Source organism: Durio zibethinus, chromosome 12 (assembly GCF_047325235.1).
Source record: "Durio zibethinus cultivar Kanyao isolate XHJ-2024 chromosome 12, ASM4732523v1, whole genome shotgun sequence".
Classification (NCBI taxonomy): domain Eukaryota; kingdom Viridiplantae; phylum Streptophyta; class Magnoliopsida; order Malvales; family Malvaceae; genus Durio; species Durio zibethinus.
Window position 1 is genome coordinate 2,817,736 of NC_143173.1, and position 22,992 is coordinate 2,840,727.

The window sequence follows — 22,992 nt, forward strand, 5'->3', positions numbered from 1 at the left end:
AGAAGGCCTTCTGAAAGAAACTTCGAAGGGATACCAGCTGATGTATATTTGGTGTTCCTAGATTATTTGGTGTTCTGAAGTATTTGAAATGATGTATTGATCAATTATATAGGTATCCAAAAAAGATCAAGCGGTTGTTCAAACTGCTTATTTGGCTATGGGTATTTGTGTCTCTCCTCCCCCTGCATGTTATGTCCCTTTAGATAAATGTTGTCACTAATCTGTTTAGATAGAGAACTCAGCGTATACTTCCATCGTGAAGGTTGACTTCGGTGACTTCCAATTTATGCGCGTTGAACCTAAGGTTGTGAGATATGTATCAGGTGTTGCTACAGCTTTGCTAGGGTCAGGAGGTTTGTGCTCTGATTTACTTTTCTGTATCATATCCTACATTTCTTCCACCCTATAATCTTTTTGAAGAATATTAATGTTGCCTACCTCATTTAAGACATGGCACTAGTGGTGCTTTTGCTGCTGCCTTTCACCCATTTCATTTATTATTTTCAGCAGCTCTTATGGATTTGTACGTGGTGCTATTTCTCACCATCTTCTCCTTATTTTATTTTTTATTTTGTCTTGTGTCATTTTGTATTTTTTTAATATTTTTAGAGTTCACCAAACAGGAGTACCGGGATTCAAAAGTTGATACAATAGCTCGATTCTCTTGCCGGCTGTTGTCTTCTCAAAACATGACTTGTAGATCAGTTTCTTCTCAAGCTTCTATCACTAGTATTCAATGTGATGATTTCCTCTTTCTGAATTTTTCACATTGAAGACCTTTTATTGACAGCGAGTTTAACATATCCTGTTATTGATTTTTTTTCCTTTTCCTAGCTAATTTGTGTCTTTCTCCAGGTGAACTATGCTTACATGCTGGATTTGGATAGTCTTGGATTCAATGTCAAGGTTCTGATAACTGCTAACCTTTTATATTAAATCTTATGTTATTGGCTAATGGAAAGTAATTTTGCCTATACTTGGAAATTAACTACCATTGAAAATTCCCTTCACCATTGCCTTGTGAATCAATTCTTACTGTTTTCAAATTCTAGCTATATGAATTTTTTCCCTTTTCCCTGCAGGCTGGTTATCAAGGAAATACTTTCAAGCTACGAATTCCTTTTCCTAAACCTGCAGAAGATAGAAAGTAAGATATCTTTTATCAAAGCTTTTCTAGTCTCTAAGGAAACTTTCCTTGATATTTTAATTGTCATCTGTTGTTAATTATTGGTTTAACTTTTTATATAGGCATCTGCTCTGAGATTCTCATCTTAATTTCTTTTTCTCAATGAAAATGAAATTTATACCATCCTGGCAAAAGCCACAGAAACAAGTGGGGAGGACAAGGCACATTATCTTCTTTGGTTCAGTAATTTAAGTAGGAATGACAGGATCATCTTTCCATCTGGGTTCTCCTCTTGCTTGTAAAGGCTTCATGTAGAAGAACAATCAGGGTTTTTATGTATGTATTAGGCATGTGAAAAAACCCTCATAGTTGATATGCTCCAAGCTGCCAGGTCTCAAGTCAGCTGACCACACTGCTAAAAGAGTTCTAAGAGGTGAGAAAGTTTCCAGTTTCTTAAATCCCTGTTTCAACCACATTTTTGCCTTCACTAAGCAATAAATGAAGAAATTTGTTTGTATAAAAAGAACTGCATGTCTTTATGATTGCCGTTGCTCAGCTTCAGCATTATTAAGGAAACTTAGTCTGAATAGAAAACTATTAAAATGATCTTATGAATTATGTGAACAGCAATTGTATACTGGCCGTCATATCCAAAATTGGAGAGCCTTCTCTTGCTTATTGACTTGATTTTGCAGGATCTCGTGTTACATTTGCATCTAACTTCTCCAGAATATGAACCAACATAAAATTCCAAAAAACATGGCAATAAAGATACAATTACCTCAGATACAATTCCAGATAAACTTTCATTTCAAGTTGTTTCCATTAGAGTTGAAATTATGAGATGTGAAACTGGTTGGTGATTCCTGTATATACTTTGAAATGATATCATAGTTTCTAATGTAGAGTTGGATAAAATTTGAATTATTGGATCCTAAACATAACTTGGAAACATGAGATACTTCAATTTTTTCCATTTAAGTTCCTTCTATGTTCAAAGTAGTGGAAAAATGAGAGAACACTCTTCTTTCAGGTGATATTTTCTTCATCCTGTTTCAAGTCCATCGTATAACTTTACATATTTATATTGCTTTGCTTTTGTACCAACAACTAGGAATTGTCATTGTATGGTTCTTAATTTTGATTGTTAGAAATGCATGACTAAGAAGTTATAGCCATTCAAAATTGGTTTGATTCCGTATGGACTCTAATACGTGAATCTACTGCGGATGTTCGGGGACATGCTATGTTTTTGTGTCTGAGGTGGGCCAATTTGATCAATCAAGTTCCATGGCAGGAACAACCACAAAGTTTCTTGTGTGAATGATTCTAGTTTCCATAGGCATATTTACCTCAATTAGGATGTTAAAACATTAAATTTACATATTTGATTGGGAAGAATTTACTGTACTTTAAAAAATAAAAAATTGTTTATTCCACCTGTTCTTTTCTTGCTTAAAGTTTACTCAATGTACTAGACTGGCTTTAGACTTTTCCAAACTGCTCTTTCTCTCTCTCTCTCACACACACACATTCCTGTCCTGGTTTAGAATCTTATCTGCTTGCCTGCTATTTGACCAGGAACACAATTGGCGTTTAACACTATGGTTCAGTAGAGTATGAACAAGAAAATAACAAAAATGAAGCTGGCAATGCTGTAGAAGACTTGGCAAAATCACAATCATCTGAAAAGAAAGGCCCAAATTTATTGAAGGCCAAATCTGATATTGCAAAGTCAAAAGCCGAGAATATCTTGAAGACAAGAAAAGCCACCGGTACTTCTGACGTTCGGAGAAGAATGCAAAAGAGTAAAAACAAGAGTTTATCTGAAGGCAGTGCAGCTACTGAAAATGATGCTAAGAAGCTAAATTCAAGGGAAAAAACCAACAAAAGGATGCTAGCACCAGTACGGAGCATGCAGAGAAGAGCCAGCAGATCCAAAAGAATGAAGAAAATACATGTTCGTCAGGTAGCAAGGAAAATAGTTAGTCAAATGACAGTCCCAAGAAACGAAGAAGGGGAAAGGAGGCTGTTCTTTCAAATAAAAACCAGAAGAATGAAGAAAAGTGGGAAGATAAGAAAAAGAGAAAACAAAATAAGCAGAAGGAAAAGCACGGTAATTCAGAGAAGAATAATAAGAATAAAGAAAAGCACGATGGTAAGGGAAAGAAATAAGAAAATAAAAAGAAAGAAAAAATTGATGGTCTAATAGTTATGTGCAATGCAAAGACCAAGCTAGATTGTTTCCAATACCGTGTAATGGGGGTGCCAACAGGTAAAAAAGATCTTGTGTTGGGTATCAGACCAGGCTTAAGCTTTTTCTCTATGATTATGATCTCAAGCTTATGTATGGAATTTGTAAGGCATCCTCTTCTGGTGGCATGACACTTGAGGTAAAGGCTTTTAGTGGGGCTTTCCCTGCTCAGGTACCATTTTGTTAAAGCCATCTTGCATTAATTACGACTCTTCTTCCTTACCTTAAGAGATTGGTGTACCATGACTTAAGTATCAGGTGAGGTTCAGTGTCCATGCTGATTGTTTTCCTTTGGCAGAGAGCATATTCAAAAAGGCAATCACGAAAAATTATAATGAAAATAACAAATTCGAAACTCAACTTACTGCTAGACAAGTGAGGAATAGTTTTCTTTTCTGGAAGTTTGTTGTTCATAGTTTCCTTTCATATTTTAGCATTAATGACATCTGAAATTTCCCTTTCAAGTTCAGAAGCTCACAGAACTTTTCCAACCAGTTGCAGTTCATTCAACTGCACAGCCTGTCCACTCTCAATCAGGGGCAGTGACCCGAATCCTTGTACACCCTGAAAATATGGAAGCTCTTGATAAACCAAGGGAAGCAAGACCCCCTTCAGACAGAGTAGCATCTGCTAGAGACCCTCATGCCAATATTAGTGCTAGAAGTTATCCTGTTTTATCTCATGAAAGGGATCAGCAAATTGCACATGGAGAGTTGGCATCTACTAGGAGGGAGGACATTCATTGTGATTTATACCTTAGTGAGAATGAATATATGGCTTATGGTCTTCAGGGAGAGAGAAGAAACTTGACTTTTCAGCATAATATTGCGGCTAGATTAGGCTCTTACCGGTGAGATTATAGAGAGCAGCCTCCTTGCCAACCAGATAAAGTGTACAGGGAATCTGTGCTTATGCAGGGAGATATAATTCCCTCTGACCCTCTTTACTTAACTGAGGGAGAGCATCATACTTACGATTTGGGTGCTACACGAGAAATACAATCAACAGTTTCTGCAGCAACTGCAAATACATCTGTAGCTGCTGTTTCTACTTTGGATTCCTACACTAGGGATCCGTATTATAGTCATTATTATGGTGCTTCAATGGACTCCTACCTGCCACGTCCAAGAGGAGAGGCACACCTGATTAAGACTTACCATTTGAGGAGAGAATGCAACCAAATGGATAGATTGCATGGCACGTATGCTTCTGATGTTATAGCAGATTACAAGCAGATGCATTGACATCAGGATGTTAAGCCTGAAGCTGCTTCTACATCAGTTTCAGCCCGGTATTCTTTTGCTGGTGCATGTTTGTCTTATTGTTGAGAGTCAGTTTAATTATCTCTCCCTTAATATTCCTAACTTTAGACATGTCATTTTTTTTTTCAATTAATGACTTTTTGTTTGTTATTTGCATGCAAGTTGTTGAACTTCAATAGTCATCTTTTTAAATAGTTTATCATAAATAATTAGCATAGAGCATTTTGCAAATCAAGTGTTTTCGAGGCTAGTTGGATATGGCTGGAGGAGAACCTGATTGAATATGTGGTTTAGCCCTTTGCCAACCTATCTATTCAGCTCTTTTCTAATATATTATTTTAGCCACATTGTGTTTTGATATGCTGGCAAGATTGACAATAAGTTCTGCCACAGCTTTAGTAGTATATATGTTTGTTGGTATTGGGTTTGAGTTACTCTTTTTCTTTTAAATAGTTCACCAATAGTAGCATATATTTTAGCTCTTTTCTAATACATTATTTTAGCCACATTTACTCTGGTCTTTTGTTGGGCTACTGGCTTTCAAGGCTTGTCAGATTGATGAGGTAGTATCATCTGCACTGAGATTCAAACCTATGATCTATCCACTGCATAAGCTGACACAAAACAAAATGAACTGTTTTTTTCCTTCTAAATCCTTTAACAAGCGCAAACCGTGTAAAAAATATTTCTCTCTGATTTAAGACAACAATGTGAATTTTTTCAAAACATATACTCCATTGCTACAGGATACTATATATTTTTCAGATGTCTAGTGTTTGCAAAAGAAGATTTTCTTTTTTATTTGAATATGTTAAAACTCCCTACTAGTAAATTCCACGTTCATTGCAACGTCAAATTGGCATTAAAACTGTTTTTTTTTTTTTTTTTTTTGGTTGTTCTGTTTATGTCAAAGCTGACAGAAAATGTCCAAAATGAAAATCAGAAAAAACTGCTCCATTTCTATGAGTTCTCAATCATTGAGCCTTCCTGCAAGTGTTCGGCTTGTATATGTTTTCAATTAATAAAATGAAACTAGCAAGACTTTAATAAGTTTGAAAAGGACCAGCTTCTTCACTTGACATGAGACAAATACTTTGTAAACATTCAATGCCGATTGGATTCTTTCCCATTCTTCCATTCAATCAGTAGGATTAGGTGGCCTTAGCACTCACCATATCAGAAAACTGGGAGGGGCATTCGTTCTGCCCAATTTCCCCGTGCCAACAACATCCTTGACAGTTGAATGCTCTGTTCACAATTTACATTGATAAAAAATGTCAATCACAGATCATGGGGGAAAAATCAGGTGATAATTAACATATAAGCACTTAAATTGCCCAAGGCCAAAGAAAACGACTAACCTTGTGCACCGTGATGCATCAAATCATGCTTCCGAACTCTGCCACTAATAAAACATAATAGGGCTACAAAAAATTCAGCAAGGACGCATGGAACTCAGCACGAGGGTCGAGTAGAATGGAACATGTTACAGTCAGGATGGATAAACTGCCCATTCACAAGCTGTTGTAGCCACGGCACATCTCGGGGCATCCAATGGACTCAAGAATTTGCCATTGGTTCAATGCAGCAGAAAATCACCTGTAAACAAACACAAACCATCAGCCAGCCCAAACAAAAAACATCAATTTGAGCCTGCAAAATAAATCTGAATTTTCTTTCAAGTTTCAACATGAAATAGTTTGTACCTTCTCAAAAAGGGAGAGTGGCAATCCTTGAAATTCACCATTGAATAAGTCTCCTTATCCTCTAGTTCAAAATAAGTATGTGATCCCCAACTCCAGAACCCTTGTCATTTTGCCACTTCAGATAATTTCTCCTCATCCTCTGACTTCAAAATTGTTGTCATCCATAACTTCTCAACATCCAAATCATTAAAAATAGAAACATAGTACATATGTTATTACTTCCAAGGTTCATCAAATACATTGCAAGCTATAATTAGTCATCATAGAAACATAGAAAAACTAAAAGAAAGAAGCTGCGACCATTTACAGGTTGATCAAATGCAACATTAGTAAACTTGTCCTTAGAGACAGAATAGCTTGGCAGTACCGGCCTTCAGTAATATGACAATTGACGATCAAATGAAATTAATATAATCCAAGGCACCCAACCCGATTGTGAAATGAGAAAAAGGACCATTAGTTCATTTAAAGAACACCAGTACTATAATAAAGGAAATCTTATAACCATTTGATTTCAAATGACGAAGTATCAATAATGATGTCTCAAAATACATACATTGTTTACTTCACTCTGCCAAGGCACATAAATGCCAGCCGTGAAGGAAATAGCAATTAGAACCCTTGCACTTCTGCACTTGAGATAAAGAAAACACCTTCAAATGAAGAACTTACCTTATTCAAGGAAAGAAAAATCATTTGCATTGGATGAGTACTACAAAAGCTATAATGTCTCTAGATGCATAGAAAGAATTTTGGCTTACTATGTTTCTTGGCAGTTAAAGGATTGAGCAGATCCTCTTCAGCATTCTCCACTATATTGACTGGATTATGAAATCACAATGAAAAAATATTAGTGAAGGCGAAGAAGAAAATTAGTGAAAAATTACTTTTGTTACTCTTTGAATAATCAGTATCATAATGAACGAAAACAAAGCTATTCTGATTTCGAATGAAGAAACAAGAGTCATGGTGTCTCAAATACACATTTTCAACAATTTCCTACTCTGCCATGCATGGCAATTGAAGATCATCACTATAATCCCTCTCCTTATTTATTTTATTATAAATTTAAACATTCTCTAACCACAAAGAACAGCATTACTGCAAAGCAAAAGTTGCTTTAAAAAGAAAAATCAAATTATATGACCAAATTGTATCATAGAAAAAAAAAAAAGAAAAGAAAATGTGACATTATCCAATGATCTATTTCGGTTGCTCTAGAAAATCCTAAAAGGAGTAAATTAAATAGAAACCTGATGTAAAAAAAAGGGAAAAGTGTTTAAAAATTACATAATATTCTAATGATAAGAGAAATATGAACTAGGTAGGAGGCATAAAACACCTACTTAATTGATGAAGAAAAGGTAAAGCATTTGAGTTGAAAGAAACAAAAGCTATATTATTTACGAATGGTATATCACGATTCATAGAGTGAAATTTAGCTTACTTGTGTATTAGAAGTTGAAGGATTGCCTTGATCGTCTATAGAATTCTGCATTTACCCAACGGGATTCTACATATATATAATAATCACCAACAACAATTAATGTTAATTGGTCATGATGGCCAAAAGATGAATTAATTTTGATTTACAATGGAGTCATAGTCAACGCCCCCAACCACAAATTTTCTTTGTCAATAATAGTCAAGGAAATTTGAAAAAACATACCCTTTCCTTGTACAGTTTTTGTATGGTGCGATTAAGGCTTCCTTCCCAAATCCAATCACCTAGCCAAATATCTACTTTGTGCAACATTGGAGCGTTTAACCCTCCCTGACAGAACATCTTCATCTTTGGGCAAGAATCCACAACTAGTGTTGCTAAGGATGGGAATCCAAAGGTATGATTCCCTGATGAGCAGAAGCTTTCCAGATTTGATAGCCAACTAAGTTCCAAAAGGTTGAGTTTGGGGAAAATGATTTCATCATTCCCTTCATCACGATCCCCATCGCTACCTTCTACTATTTCTTCTATCTTTCCACAACCAATTATCTTCATTTCTCTGAGCTGCACTAGGCTTTTGGCTGTTGAATGTGTAACTAATTTTATGATCCCATTACATTCATGTGCTTCAAGAGTCATCAGATTCTGGAAACATACTGAGGATGGAACTAAATTAGTTTCTAATTTGGGACACCGTTCCACATGTAAAATCCTTAGATTTTGGAATCCTTCCTTTTCCTTCCATAGATGCATCAATTCATCAAGATAAGAAAGCCGTAATTCAGTTAACCGAGAGAGTACCATCGATGCAGATGCAGGCTTTTCCTCATCACCAACTCCTTCACTTTGGAATACCAACTCTTTAAAGTAACAATCTTCTATTTCAAGACTTTCGAGATTGGGTAAGGATAGTAATTGGAACAGGAAAGATGGGCATACGGCTAATTGTTGAGGATACCGTTTAAGTCGGAGAACTTTTAGTTTGCAAAAGTAGTCCGATGCAAGTAATTGGCCATGCAATATCTCTTTCATCCCATCATTCCATCCGAGCTCAAGTTGTTGTAGATTTGGGAATGCCAACTGCACAATTCATGCAAGTGTTAATGGGACGGAGGATGTGTTGTTGAAAGGGATAAAAAAGAATGATTGTTACGTGGTGGAATATCAAGAGAGATTTTAAAAAGTATATCTTTAATATAAAAAGTTTATCATTTCTTACTGACTCAAATATACTACCAGCTGATTTGATTATATTATTATCATTATTATTATTGTTATTAACGTTTTTTTTTGTTAAAAAAAATAGATACAATCAATTTCCAACTTTTGATACACATCAACTTTTACAAAAATTTAGAACTAAAAAAATTTTCTAATGCATATAACTTTACTAAAAGACTAGTAAAATATGCATTTAAAAAAATAATCAGAATCTAACTATTGAAATTTAAAAGTAGCTATCTAACTAAATTACAGGTCAATCAGAATATATACTTTAAAATCACATATTTTATCTTTGTAAACAAATTAGAATATTTCATTCCTATAAATATATTAATAGTTTACATATTTTCTTTTTAATATTTATTATGTTGCCATTAAATACTTTTTTATTTTATCTTTTTTTCAGAACACATTAATCCATTTTTTAAAATTTTGATCCAAGACTATTTAAGATTTAGGATTGATGGGTATTAAATGCACCCAGTTTTTTCTCTTCATATTCCCATTTTTTTTATTTTTTAAATGAAATTATTTAATTCTTTTTTTACAGATATTGGTATTTGATAAATTATATAATTTTTTAAAAATAAAATTTTCAAAAAAATCATATAGCTTTCCAAAAATGAATTTTTGAAAAATCATATATCTTTTCAAAATTCCATTTTCAAAGGTGGGATAGTAAAAATTTAAGAAAAATTACAAAAAAAATTTATTAAAAATTATTATTAGTTAGTGTAATGAAAAAAGTTATTATTGAAAATCATAAATTTTAAAATTCATAGTAAATAAGTTGATTTTACCATTTTGTCTGTAAAGAAAAAATAAAATTTTATGAAACTCTAATTAAATATTTTATATTTTGATGTTACAAAAGATGATAAAAGAACTATCAAGTCACACCTGAAAGCTGAATCTCTTAGAAGTTATACAAGTAATAATACTAAATATTAAACAATTTTGTCAAAATCTTATATGCTAATTAAAGAAATTTATCGTAATAAGTAAATGAAAATTTTTTTTCAAAAAGTTCAGTTTAATTTGAACTACTAAAAAAATATTTATTAAAAAAATATGAATTTTAGATTTAAAAAAAATCAAAACTAAGTTTTTTATAAATTCTAAATTTTATGATTTTTTTAATAATAACTTTTTATTACACTAATTAATAAAATTTTTTAATAAAATTCTCTTTTTGTAATTTTTTTAATTTTCAATATTGCCTCTCAAAAATGAATTTTTGAAAAATTATATAACTTATTAAATATATATATATATATATATTCGAAAATTTGTGAAAAGGGTAATTTAGTAATTTCGTTTAAAATTTTGGAAAAAAAAATTTGAGATGTGAAGAGAAAACGAGATGCGTTTAATACCACTCTTTACAAAAATCTTTAATCATATGAGAATTTTTTTTCTAACTAAATTATTAGATTTAAAATTTAGAGTTTAAAGTTTTAAAGGTTTAAATAATTTATAGATATGAAAATCCAAAATTTTAATAAATTAATATATTAAAAAATATATAATAATATTTAATCATATTTATGACGTTTAAAACTCTATAAACAATGAACAAAATAATAATTTTAAGTTTACATTGGAGTAATGGAGAGAGGCAATAAAAAAAAATACCTTTTCATTGAATAGGTATCTTGAGACGTTCGTGCAGAGGTTCTCCATTGAGATGCTACTCTTTCCTGCTTTATTTTTAACAAGTGTTCTCACACTTGTAGAATCAGAATGAACCGTGTTCAAAATAGGACATCCTTCTATATTCAGATATGTTAGAGAAGGGAATTCAATTGAATTTTCGAAGCAAAATCTTTTGAGATTGGGAAGATCCCAAAGCCCCAAGTAGTCTAATTTAGGAAACACCATTTTCCTCATCCTTTCTTCTTCTACTAATCCTTCCGTCACTATTATTATCTCTTCAATTTCATTACAATTTCCAACATCAAGTGCTTTCAGTTGCACAAATCTTTCAACCATAGAGCAAGTAAATAGATTCTTCAAATTATGGCAGGAGTTCACAAACAAACTTGTTAAATTTTGAACACCAATAGAAGTTACCGAAAGTTGCTCATGCCATAGGTTTTTAACTGCGATTGAGCTTAGATGCAACACCTCTAAGACTGGGAACACAACCTGCAAATAAAAATAAAGTTTGACAATCAACAATTACTTATATTCAAATATTAAAAAAAATTAATAATGATTTCCGACATTGACATGACACAAAGAAATAATATATAATTGCCATTGACTATATATTTCTACAAACTATATATTTCTACAACTCTGCCATCTTTAATTATACTAGTAATATACCCACACTTTTTTGTAGATCTAAATTTTTTTATTTACAATTAAAAAAATTTAATAAATCAATTAATATAATTTTGTTTATAATGTTTTAATAAAAATAATGATTCATGAAAATTTATCAATTAATTTATGGATAATGTATTTATTTTATTTACATAACTTGTTATAATCCATACTTTCTAATTTATCTTTTTAAATATAATTTAAAATATTAAAATAGATAATTTAAAAAACAAAAAAAAAAAAGAAGCTAAAACTAAAAAGAGGAAAAGGGCCAAGAAAAAAGAAAAAAAAAAGAATGACTCAAATGAAGATGCCAAGCATACATTTCCACTTAAAAGATGGTAATGGATAGGTAGGAGCATGTTATGTTTGTCGTGACTTTGATTTAATATCTTATTATTATTTTTTATACCTAATCAACCCGAAATATATATATGTATGACTTGTATATGATCTAATTTGATCAAAAATCAATTCATTAGTATAACATTTAGGAAAATATTATTTTTCAATATGAATTACAATTAATTATATATAAATATAATATTTTATTAAATAAATATATTAAATAATAATTTTATTAATATAATAAATATATATAAGTGAAATTAAATAAATAATATATATATATATACCATGGGACGAGGCAAATTAAAACAACTTAACCCTTTCCAACCAACTTGACCTTGATTTTCAAACAAAAAAAAAACCAATCCTATTGAATTAGTAAGTGAAACCTTATTGGATATAAATTATTTTAACATGTATTAACCCCATTTCTTGTAAAATTCATTTTATTTAAAAAGATGGAAAAAAAAAAAAACAAAGGGAATGGAGGAGTAAAAAAGAAATCTAAATAGGATTGCCACGTAAATAATTCTATTATCAATTTATCTTCCAAAACATAAGTAAAAAATATTAAAATATAATTTTTTTTAAAAAAAGCTAAAACTAAAAACACGGTCCAAGCAAAAAAAGGAGTCGAATTAACGAGGGTGCAAGGACACCATCTTTTAAGGATATAAAAGGGTTGAGTCAGGGTGATTTTATTACACCCGACTCTAACTCGAAATTTTAATAATTCAACCCCACTTTAATTTCAATCAAACACCAAATTATCATTAATTGACACTTAATTCTGACCTGTTATATATATATATATATATATATATATATATATATATATATGTATAACTCACATTTAATTTGAATTTTTCAAAATTAATTTCATAATTTTAACTTAATATAATGTTTATGAAAATTTTATTTTAATATAAATTACATCTTAATTATATATAAATATAATAATATATTAAAATAAAATATTAAATAATAATTTTATTAATATAATAAATAAATAATCAAATATATATTTTTTATATAATAAGGATGAGTCTCACCATTATCTGATTTAGAGAAAAAACATTGACTCAATCTCAAATTTTAAAAATATAAAGTACCTATTGCATCAAGACAAATCAAAATTTATTATGTTTGTTTTCTCATCCCTACCTCCATTAACTTTTTCTTTTAACAAAATTTTTTTGATTGAAAAAGTAAAAAAAAAAATAAGAAAAAGGTCAATGACAAAAAAAGAAAAAAAATCAAATAAAAGTGACATAAATTTATTAAATTAAGCTATTAAATAATAATTTTACTAATATAATAAACATATAAATATAAAATTAAATTAATAATAAAAAATAATTTTATATATATTTAAGATATGATAGAAAGCTTTAAAACCACATTCAATCAGATCTCGATTTAAAAAAAAAAAACCTCGATTTGTACTCAAATTTTTTAGAACAACACAGCTATATTGGATTGAAACGGATCAAAACGAATTAAAACCCATCAGATACAAATCATAATTCTTACTTTCATTATTTTTTCTTACAAAATTTATTTAGTAAAAATAAAATCAAATATAAAAACCAAATAAAAAGAATTTAAAAAATGAAAAAAAAAAGTTACATTTTAAAGGAAGGTTGGGGTGGCACATGGACACTCTCTTCTTTTTTCAAAATCTAGAATATTTATAGAATGGATTCTTGAAAGCCTTTTGGTTGAAATAATTAATTTCATACAATGATTATAATCTTTTAGGAGATAATTAGAAAAAAAATAAAATAATTGCTTGAAGTTTCAATCAAATAAAGTCAATGAAGTCATTAAATTTTGAGTATATGAGTTATTAACTCCTAAACCAAAAAAAAAAAAAAAAACAAAGTGCAATTTTAGATGTATAGTAATATATAATATCAACAATTTCATTATATCAATTGTAACTCGTAAAAGTAGGTAGGAGTTTTAAAGTTTTATAATTAGAAGCGTTTATCAATCGAGCTTATCAAGTTCTCTTTTAAAGCTAATAAGAGATTGATAATCCACTCATTTATTTTATTGACAAAAAAATCACTCATTTAACTATTGTTTTATTATTAAAATAATAAACTTTCATATTATCATTAATATTTTAAATATATACAAAATTTAACAAAAATATAATATTTATTAATAAAATATTTAATCTGCCTTAACCAAGTTGGAGCTTCAAAAATCATAGGCATACCTGACCCTTGACATCTTTAGCTCCGACCATCTCTTCAATAATTCAAATAATTAAGACTTTTGATTTTAAAGTTCTAATTCTACAATGATGGAATATCTTTTTCACAGACTATAAAATGTTATAATGTTTGTGAGAAAAAAAAAAACTATATGAAAAGGAGAATTATAAGACTTGAAGACAATAACATAAAAGATGGAAAAAATCACCTTCAGGGAGATATTCTAGTCTTGCAATATGTTAACATATATATTTTATCACTTTGTTTTCAAGTTAAGTTAAATTGGGAAATGACAATCTAAAACACCACTGATGATATTTTTAAATTCCACCACCGAAATTAAAGGATTGTTAAATAATTCATTAGGATATATTTTTAAAAAATTAATATAATAAAAAAGCATATGATAATATTTTAACCAAACTTGTAAAATTTAAAAACTCTAACAATAATATATGAAATAAAAAATTTAAGTTTATGCACGAAAAATGTAGAGAGGCATTAAAAAAAATACATTTTCATTGAATAAGTATTTTGAGACATCCGTGCGGAGATTCTCCATTGAGATGCTGCCTTTTCTTACAATGATTAACTTCATACAATGATTATAATGTTCCAAGAGATAATTAGAAAATGCCAAATATTTGCTTGAAGTTACAATCAAATAAAGTCAGTGATTAAATTTTAAGCCTGAGTTATTAACTCCTAAACCCCCCTCCCCCCCCCAAAAAAAAGGAAAAACAAAGTGCAATTTTAGATCATGGTAATATATAATATCAATAATTTCATTATATCACCCAAGTCATAGCTTGTGAAAGTAAGAGTTTTAGAGTTTTATTATTAGAGACATTTATTGATTGAACCTATCAAGTTCTCTTTTTAAAGCTAATAAGAGACTGACAACCCACTCATTTATTTTATTAGCAAAAAAACCACTCATTTAACTAATTTTTTTAATTAAAATAATAAACTTTTATATTATTATTAATATTTTAAACATATAAATTTAATGAAAATATAATATTTATTAATAAAATAATTTAATCGGCCTTAACCAAGCTAAAACTTAAAAAATTATATGCAACTTGATCCTTAACATCTTTAGCTGCGACCATCTTCTCTATAATTCAAATAATTAAGACTTTCAATTTTAAAGTTTTAATTCTACAACGATGGAATATCTTTTTGAAAGACTATAAAGTGTTATCATGTTTGTGAGAAAAAAAATTATATGAAAAGGAGAATTATAAGACTTGAAGAAAATAACATAAAAGATGGAAAAAAATCACCTTCAAGGAGATATTTTAGTCTTGCAATATGTTAATGTATATATAGTTCATCACTTTACTTTCAGGTTAAGTTAAATGGGAAATTACAATCTAGAACATAGTATATATTTTTGAAAAATTAATATAATAAAAAATATATGATAATATTTTAATTATACTTGTAAAATTTAAAAACTCTACCAACAATGTAAGAAATAAAAATTTTAAGTTTATGTTCAAAAAATAGAGAAAAGCATTAAAAAATACCTTTTCATTGAATAGATGTTTTGACAGAATAGTGTGAAGGTTCACCATTGAGATGCTTCTCTTTCCTGCTTCATTTCCAGCAATTATGCCCAAACTTGCAGAATCGGAATGAAATGTGTTTAAACTTGGACATCTTGATATCTTTAGCTCCCTTAGAGAGGGGAATTCAATTGGATTTCCAATGCAAAATCTTTTGAGATTGGGAAGATTCGAGAGCATCAAGTAGTCTAGTTTAGAAAACGTCATTTTCCTCGTCCTTTCTTCTTCTAGTAATCCTTCCGTCACTGTTATTACCTCTTCAATTTCATTACAATTTCCAACAACAAGTGTTTTCAATTGCACAAAGCTTTCCACCATAGAGGAAGTAAATAGGTTCTTCAAATTAGGACAGGCATGCACTGCCAAGTTTGTTAAATTTTGAACACCAAAAGATGTTACTAAAAGCTGATCATGCCATAGTTTTTCAACTTTGATTGATTGTAACCGCAAATACTTTAAGCCTGGGAACAAGACCTGCAAATAAAAATAATGTTTGATTATTATTCCTTATAATTCAAATATTAAAAAAAATTAATAATGATTTTCAATATTGATATGACACAAAAAAATAATATATGATTGTCATTGACTACGATTTTCAAGAAAATCATTAAACAGAAATTAAATATTTGCTTGAATTAGCGACCACATCAAGTCAATGAAGTCATTAAATTTTGAGTACGAGTCATCGACTCCTAACCCCAAAAATAAAGCACAGTTGACGATCTATATATATAATATCAATTCTAGTTCATTATATCACACCCAAAGTCATGAAAGTGAAATGGAGTAATAAGTTTCAAACGTGTATTTGGATCGGACCTATCAAGTCTCGCTTCCAATACAAGGCTGACTCAATCCACTCATTTAATTATTATTTTATTAAAATAACATAATTTTATTATTAATATTTTAATATTGTAAACATATTCAAAATTAAAATTTAACAAAATATAATATTTATTAATAAAATAATTTAATCCTTCTGAACCAAGTTTGAGTTTAAAGAACTTATTTTATGTTTTATTAAATACTTATTTTAAATATATTAATGGAATATTTTATGAATATTTTATTTTCATTATTTTTTATTCAAAAATCACTAAAATTGAAATTATAGTGACAAAATTCAAAAAAACCAAAGTATAATGACACAATTGAACACTCACCTATAATAATAAATTTGCTTTTTATCCTACTTATGACATTCACGTATTAAATAGAGAAAGCAGTTTAAGAAAAAGGAACAGAAACGAGATCGAAAGGAAATATGTTGGAGTGAGAATTTAATGAAAAGAATAAATATATTGACATAAATACCTTTTGGTCAAAAAGTGATGTGGCAGTTGAACTTCCTTCAATTGATTGAACTCTTCCTTGTTGAGAGGACGAAAGCATTTTTTCTGAGTTAAACAAGCCAATGAAACTTGGTAGATATTTTAACCTTAAGAAGCGTAATTGACTGAATTCTAAAATGTCATCATCAGCAATCTCTTCCTCTCTCTTTTCTACAATTAATTCTGTGAAATTCACGCAGTTAGATACCTCAATTTCTTGAAGTTGGCCGAGCTTTCTGGCTAAGGCTAACGAGAACATATTCTTCAATATATTACAACGTGCAACTTTTATGATTCTTAGTCGACCAAAACATTCAGCTTGGAGTTGACCATAACATATGGCCTCCAAATTTTTCAGTTCACGAAGAAACAATGTCTCCAAAAGAGGAAATGCTTTACAAGAAGCCAACTCCATGGAGTTAATGAGATATTTAACCTCTGAATCATTGCTGACATCAAGATGTTTTAAATGTGGGAAACCTTCAGTATTTGGATCATAAAGCATGTCCCTGACATCTTTCACTGCATCCAGATCTAGAGCTTCGGTTTTTCTCAACAATGTTTTAACCCCACTATCGTCCAAATTAATACTTTTATTCAACTTGAGTTTCAAGTCTCTCGAGGTTTTTGACTTATAAAACCACAACCACTTCTCTCCAATGGATATTTTGTATCTTTCAAACTTTTCAGAAAACAATTCCTTTGGCACAGCTTGCAGATTACGAATATGTACTTCCAAAGTTGTCAAATGAGACAAATGCTGCAACTCAACAAGGGTAGCATTGGTTCTTGGCTTCTCATGTCCCTCAACCTCCCATCTATCAAAGCTATTATATAGGTATAATTCTTCTAATCTGGATAACCGAGACAAGACATTTGGTGATATTACTTTGAGACTGGAACAATCACTCAAATCTAGCAATTTTAGCTTGATCAATTGTCCTATTTCCCCGGGTAGAACAGCAATTTTAGATTTACGGAGGCTAAGGATTTCTAAATTCTTTAACTCTCCAATGATGACTATATCTTTTAACATGCATGCTGAAAAACATAAAGTATGAAGATTTTTTAGGAAACAAAATGACAAAGGCAAGGATGGAAAATATATTTTGGCAAAATCTAGGACTTTGAGTCTTTGCATTCCCCTAAAGAAGTTGTTTGAAATTTTTAAAGAAGAATCCTCACTACCCAAAGAGAAAAAGGTAAGATTTGGACATCCCAACTGATCACGATCAAGAAGCTCACAAACTTTTGCAGACTGCAAGCTGATGAGTTCGCAATTTCTCATTGTTGCCTCATTTGACAACTCTTTGAATACATCATCCCTAGCAAGCCAATGGTGGTCCCTTGAAGCGATCGATATAGCAACATCACGAACAACGTCATGCATATCAAAGCGCTCAAAGGTAGAACCATCAAATAACAAAGAAGAGCTTTTGAGGTTGCTAACCAATGTGTATACTCTATTTCGTGTTTCTTCGATTGTGTTAACTCCATCAAATAAACCCAAACCCATGCCATATTTCAACAAGTCCTCGATGACAGCATCATGACCCATTATGCTACAGAGTAGGAAAGTTAGTCGATATTCCCTAACTTTTAAAAAGTTGTAACTCAACTCTATAGCTGAATATACATCTGCTAGTATCCCTTCGAAGTTTCTTTTAGAGGGCCTTCTTAGATCTTGCAAAGCATTCCTCCATTCAAACAAATTCTTATCTTTCATAGCCTTCCCAACTGTTACAATGGCAATCGGCAATCTAGCACATTTTTTGGCCACTTCAATTGCCATAGCACGAAAGTCAGGGCTTAGACCAATATCACCAGCCATCTTCTTAAACAGGCTCTCCGCTTCTTTTTCTTCTAATAAGTCAATTAAAAAGTTTTTCTGCGAATCCATCGAAGATAAAGCATTGAGCTCTCTAGACGTCAACAAGATCTTGCATCCTTGATGTTCACCTCCGAAAGGAATTCCTAGAGCCTTCATATCCAATTTCACCCAAATATCATCCAAAATAACAAGAACCTTCTTGTTTTTCTTTAGTCTGTTACGTAGTTCGCCTGCTCTCCCGGGGTCACTCTGCTTTTCAAACTTCAGGTCCAATTCATCTGCAATCAGATCTTGAATTTTCTTGATGTCAAAACTCTGGGTTACGGCTGCCATGACCACCTCATCAAACAAATTTTCATCTTTGGCTTGTCTAGCGACTTGTTTGACTAGGGTGGTTTTACCCACACCTCCCATCCCGTAAACACCAATTATGCTCAAATTAGCATCTTTAAGCGCCTCCATGACCGCATCGAAAGCACTCGTTCTTGACTCAAAGGCCTCGTACTCTTCGTCAGGTCTAATAGCTATCCCTTCTAGAGCAGGTCGGAAGGATACTCTATCAAACTGGTCTTTATCTTTCAAGAGTTCAGCAATGGTGTTGGCCTCCTTCTCAGCTTTTCTACTGAGTTGGTAACGAGAATAAAAATTAGGACACAACCAAACGAAACAGCTCGGCTTTGCATTCTCTTCATCCTCATCCAATTGCGCAGCAGCCTCCTCACAGATCTTCCCATTGACCTTAGTCAACCACTCATGCACATCGCTAAATATCTCCTCTCCCTGTCTCTTAGCTGCATTAACATCCGCTTGCACTCTTTCTCTTGCATCCTTCAGTTTTTGAAGTTGATCGCTGAGGTTTTGAATCTTGCTCTCATGCTTGAACAAGTAACTAACTTGACGTGCAATGGGATCAACTGCGTATTGCGCCGCTTTCCCAGCAACAGAGCTAAGAATGGACACAACAATGGAAATACAAGCCTCCATATTTTTCTTTTTTTTTTGAATTGATAGGAAATTGATGATATGAAGGAAAACAAACAATAAAACAACAGGGAAGAAGGCTCACTGACAAAACCCAAAACAACAAAAACAGCAATATTCAAAACCCAAAAATAATAATAATAATAAATTAAATAATCAGAGATGCAAACAGTGGAAATGGATTTAAACAAACATACCTCTGTCCTTTTCTTAGATATCAAAAGATTGGTCGGCTACAGCTTCTTCCTATCCTCACTTTGAGTAATGATGCCATAAGAGCAGAGAACCTACAGGAAAATTTTGAGGAATTCTTTTTTTTTTTTTTTTTGGTGAATAAAACTTGAGGATTTAGCAGTACAAAGAGCTTTAGGAATGGTTGTTGACAGAACAGAGAATCAAAACTTGGACTTCCGTGTTTTCTGCAAAAGAGCATGGGAAGCCAAGGCAAGTAAAGAAATGGGAATTTATTTTTTAGTAAATTACACCAAGGTCCTTGATGTTGATCACTAATTCAACATCAATCCATCGGGTATGATAAATATGCAGTTGTCAACTTGTTTACCTAGTGATTAAAATGCTATTAGGAAAACATAAAATCTTGATTTTATTATTTTTTTTATAAATTATGCTCGTCTTATATAAGAAAAAACATTTTCATCCTCAAAAGTTTTAGCAACGACATTATAAATATCCTCACAAATCACATTAAATTTTTATTGCAATCGAAGTTAGGAACTTCTATTTACATTCAAAAATACTCAAGGAATCTAATTTTTTTATTATAAAAATGTTCAAAAGGCATTAACTTTTAGCAAACTATTTTTTATTTCTTTCGTGCATCATTTTTAAATTCCACGGATTTACAAAATCATAAATTCATAAATTTGTAAAAAGTTTATGAATTTGAATATTTGTAAATTTTTTAAATTTACGAAAAAACATTTTCATTATTCATAATTTTATAAAATAATTAATAGATTAAATTTTAATTTAATCAAACTTTAGTAAAGAGCAAACCCTAAGTTTAGTTGAAACTTAAAATTTAACAATTTGGATTGAAATTTATGAATTTACAAATCTATAAAATTTAAAAAATTTATCTGTAAGCTCATCAAATAGATCTAAATATTATTCCAAATATATATATTTTGAAACTTTTTTGAATTGTGACAATAGTAATGATATGAAGCAAAACAAACAATAAAGCTGATTTTGAAATCCATCATAACCTCATTTCGGTGGGATTAACAATTATTTTTGTCTAATCTCACTGAACAAAGCATTTAAACAAAAAAGAAAATTACATAAAAGAAACTCACTATTCAAAAATCCCACTAAAAGAAAGGGGGTTTAATGGGATTTTTCCTTCCCACCGCTGGAAGTGTATCCAAAAGTACGTTTGCTTTATTTTTTTTTTCTTTAAAACTAAAAGATACAAACTGTTCTTTTTTTTCTTTTTTTTTTTAACTTTGTTTTAAATAAAAATTAATTATTATTTTAATAAAAAATATAACTAGCTTTTATCGATTTTTAAATAATGAAAAGGATGTCGCCTTTAGCACAACGGCGTTCAGTGATAGTAAAACAACCGAAAGAACGCTCCCTGACAAAACACAAAAGAAAAAAAAAGCAATAATCAAAACCGACAAATGAAGTTATCTTAATCAAATAATCATAAATGAAAACGGTGGAAATGAAGTTAAAACAATAAAGCTTGAGGAATTGAGCAGTAGAATGAGTTAGAAGAATGGTAGTTGAGAGAATAGAAAATCAAAACTAAATAATTGTGTGTGGCCCGCAAAAGAGAATGAAAAGCCAAGTTTATTAAATAATTGAAAACCATGGCCGGCTGGTCTCCATCGCTCGCCCCTGGGTGTGGCGCATGATTTCTGTATGACAAGTATTTTTTAGTAAATTACATTGAAGTCCTTGAGCACTAATTCAACATCAATTCATTAGTATGATAAATTTACATCATCTTTAAAGTTCTAAAAATGACATGACAAATAGATCCAAATCAAGGTTCCGTTAGAATTGTTGTTAAAACGATGAGGTGCATCACATGTAATTTAGGTTATACCAAAAATACCCCTCTTTCTATGTGATAACAGGTAATAACTAAACCAACATGCCTTTTTTTTACTTATATTCTTTTTGACTTAATATTCAGGTATGCACTTAACTTTTTATACAAAATAATTTATACCTGCCATCTTTTATTACATTCAAATAAATTTATAATCTTTTATTTTGTTATAAATAAACCCATAAACTATTTAAATTACATAATTAAATTTAATTTTGTTAAATAAGATAATTTAGATATATAAATTCTAGTTTGAATCTAAAAATTTTGCTCAACTCACCCAAACTTAACCCAATCCAAAGTTAAAAGTAATTCGAATACAAATTAACCCAAACCCAAGTCAACGTGAATTAGAGATGAATCGAAGTTGAAATAGCTCAAAATTAAAATGATCCAAAAAACTAATATGAAATAACTAAGAGGCTGATACTAAATTAAGTATAATTTTAATTAATAATATTAATTTAATAAAAATAATAAATATAAATAAATAAAAACAATAACTATAACATAAATTATAATTCATTAAATTATTGAAAAATCAAATTAATATATATTTTTAATATCAAACTAGTATAATTACATATGTTATGTTACTTAGAAAACTTCTTATAATTTATAATATAATTTAAAATAAATTATATATTTTTAATTACCATGAGTATACCAGCATATCAATGTATCATTTAAAATAAATTATATTATCTCTTATAGTTATAATAGTAGTAGTATCAATTATCATGTGATTCAGAATAAAATATCTAACAAGCTATTGATTTGTATGTATACATATATACATGTTACATTTACGTTGTAATTATATTATTAAATTTTATTCGTGTAATTTAGAATAAATTATATAATAAATTACAACTATATTAAAATTCAAAATAAGAAACTATTGAATAATGAGCTATAATTATACTAAAATGATTATCTATATTGTAGTTACACTATTAATATAAAAAAATTACATATTAAATATATATCATAAATAAATATTTAAAAAATTTATATAATTATATTAAATTTGTAATTATGAATTATAATTAAAAGTTTAAAATATTATTAATATATTTATATTAAATTAAATTAAATTAAATTAAATATAAACACTTATTAAATTGTTAAACTTGACCAAGATATTTTTCATGCACCTGTACTCATATTGGACTATTTAATTAAATTTATTTTTGTATCTTATTTTTATCAAAATTTATGTCGACATGATTAATATCAAATTTTGTGCCAATACTTGAAAAT

At 30.0% G+C, this 22,992-nt stretch overlaps 2 protein-coding genes and 1 pseudogene across 8 annotated transcripts; 2 read left to right on the forward strand and 1 right to left on the reverse strand.

The window, feature by feature from the left end:
• The first annotated feature begins 147 nt into the window (after positions 1-147).
• Positions 148-4,818, forward strand: LOC149515574 (non-canonical heme oxygenase HOZ, chloroplastic-like). Its single transcript, XM_089769051.1, has 6 exons — positions 148-353; positions 610-738; positions 856-906; positions 1,083-1,147; positions 1,249-1,559; positions 2,708-4,818. Exons 1-3 carry the CDS (start codon positions 287-289, stop codon positions 885-887), a joined length of 228 nt encoding a protein of 75 aa, XP_089625177.1. The 5' UTR covers positions 148-286; the 3' UTR covers positions 888-906; positions 1,083-1,147; positions 1,249-1,559; positions 2,708-4,818.
• On the forward strand, positions 2,727-4,818 carry LOC149515575 (uncharacterized; annotated as a pseudogene). Its single transcript, XR_016326314.1, has 3 exons — positions 2,727-3,552; positions 3,639-3,755; positions 3,851-4,818. The product of XR_016326314.1 is annotated as an uncharacterized LOC149515575 (transcript).
• Positions 4,819-5,498: 680 nt separating this feature from the next.
• Positions 5,499-20,148, reverse strand: LOC111295985 (putative disease resistance protein At4g27220). Of its 6 annotated transcripts, none has more exons than XM_089769002.1 (11): positions 19,841-20,148; positions 16,815-19,727; positions 15,456-15,968; positions 10,652-11,164; positions 8,018-8,872; positions 7,796-7,861; positions 7,110-7,169; positions 6,905-6,977; positions 6,349-6,491; positions 6,004-6,241; positions 5,499-5,890 (listed from the first exon to the last, which is right to left on the reverse strand). In XM_089769002.1, exons 2-6 carry the CDS (start codon positions 19,644-19,646, stop codon positions 7,847-7,849), a joined length of 4,728 nt encoding a protein of 1,575 aa, XP_089625128.1. In that variant the 5' UTR covers positions 19,647-19,727; positions 19,841-20,148; the 3' UTR covers positions 5,499-5,890; positions 6,004-6,241; positions 6,349-6,491; positions 6,905-6,977; positions 7,110-7,169; positions 7,796-7,846. The 6 variants fall into 6 exon arrangements, with proteins under 6 accessions (XP_089625128.1, XP_089625127.1, XP_089625129.1 ...); XM_089769001.1 differs by having other exon boundaries at positions 6,349-6,515; XM_089769003.1 differs by having other exon boundaries at positions 6,349-6,515; positions 6,905-7,020.
• Between the last annotated feature and the right edge of the window lie 2,844 nt (positions 20,149-22,992).

What these genes read in the sequence shown, in the direction of transcription:
- LOC149515574 (XM_089769051.1), top strand. Translation starts at nt 287, where the DNA reads ATGCGCGTTGAACCTAAGGTTGTGAGATATGTATCAGGTGTTGCTACA. An exon ending in AGCTTTGCTAGGGTCAGGAG is followed by an intron (nt 354 to 609) that starts GTTTGTGCTCTG and finishes TAATATTTTTAG; the next exon opens with AGTTCACCAAACAGGAGTAC. An exon ending in TTCTATCACTAGTATTCAAT is followed by an intron (nt 739 to 855) that starts GTGATGATTTCC and finishes GTCTTTCTCCAG; the next exon opens with GTGAACTATGCTTACATGCT.
- LOC111295985 (XM_089769002.1), bottom strand. Translation starts at nt 19,646, where the DNA reads ATGGAGGCTTGTATTTCCATTGTTGTGTCCATTCTTAGCTCTGTTGCT. An exon ending in CATCACTTTTTGACCAAAAG is followed by an intron (nt 15,969 to 16,814) that starts GTATTTATGTCA and finishes TTTTATTTGCAG; the next exon opens with GTCTTGTTCCCAGGCTTAAA. An exon ending in GATACCTATTCAATGAAAAG is followed by an intron (nt 8,873 to 10,651) that starts GTATTTTTTTTT and finishes TGAATTGTGCAG; the next exon opens with TTGGCATTCCCAAATCTACA.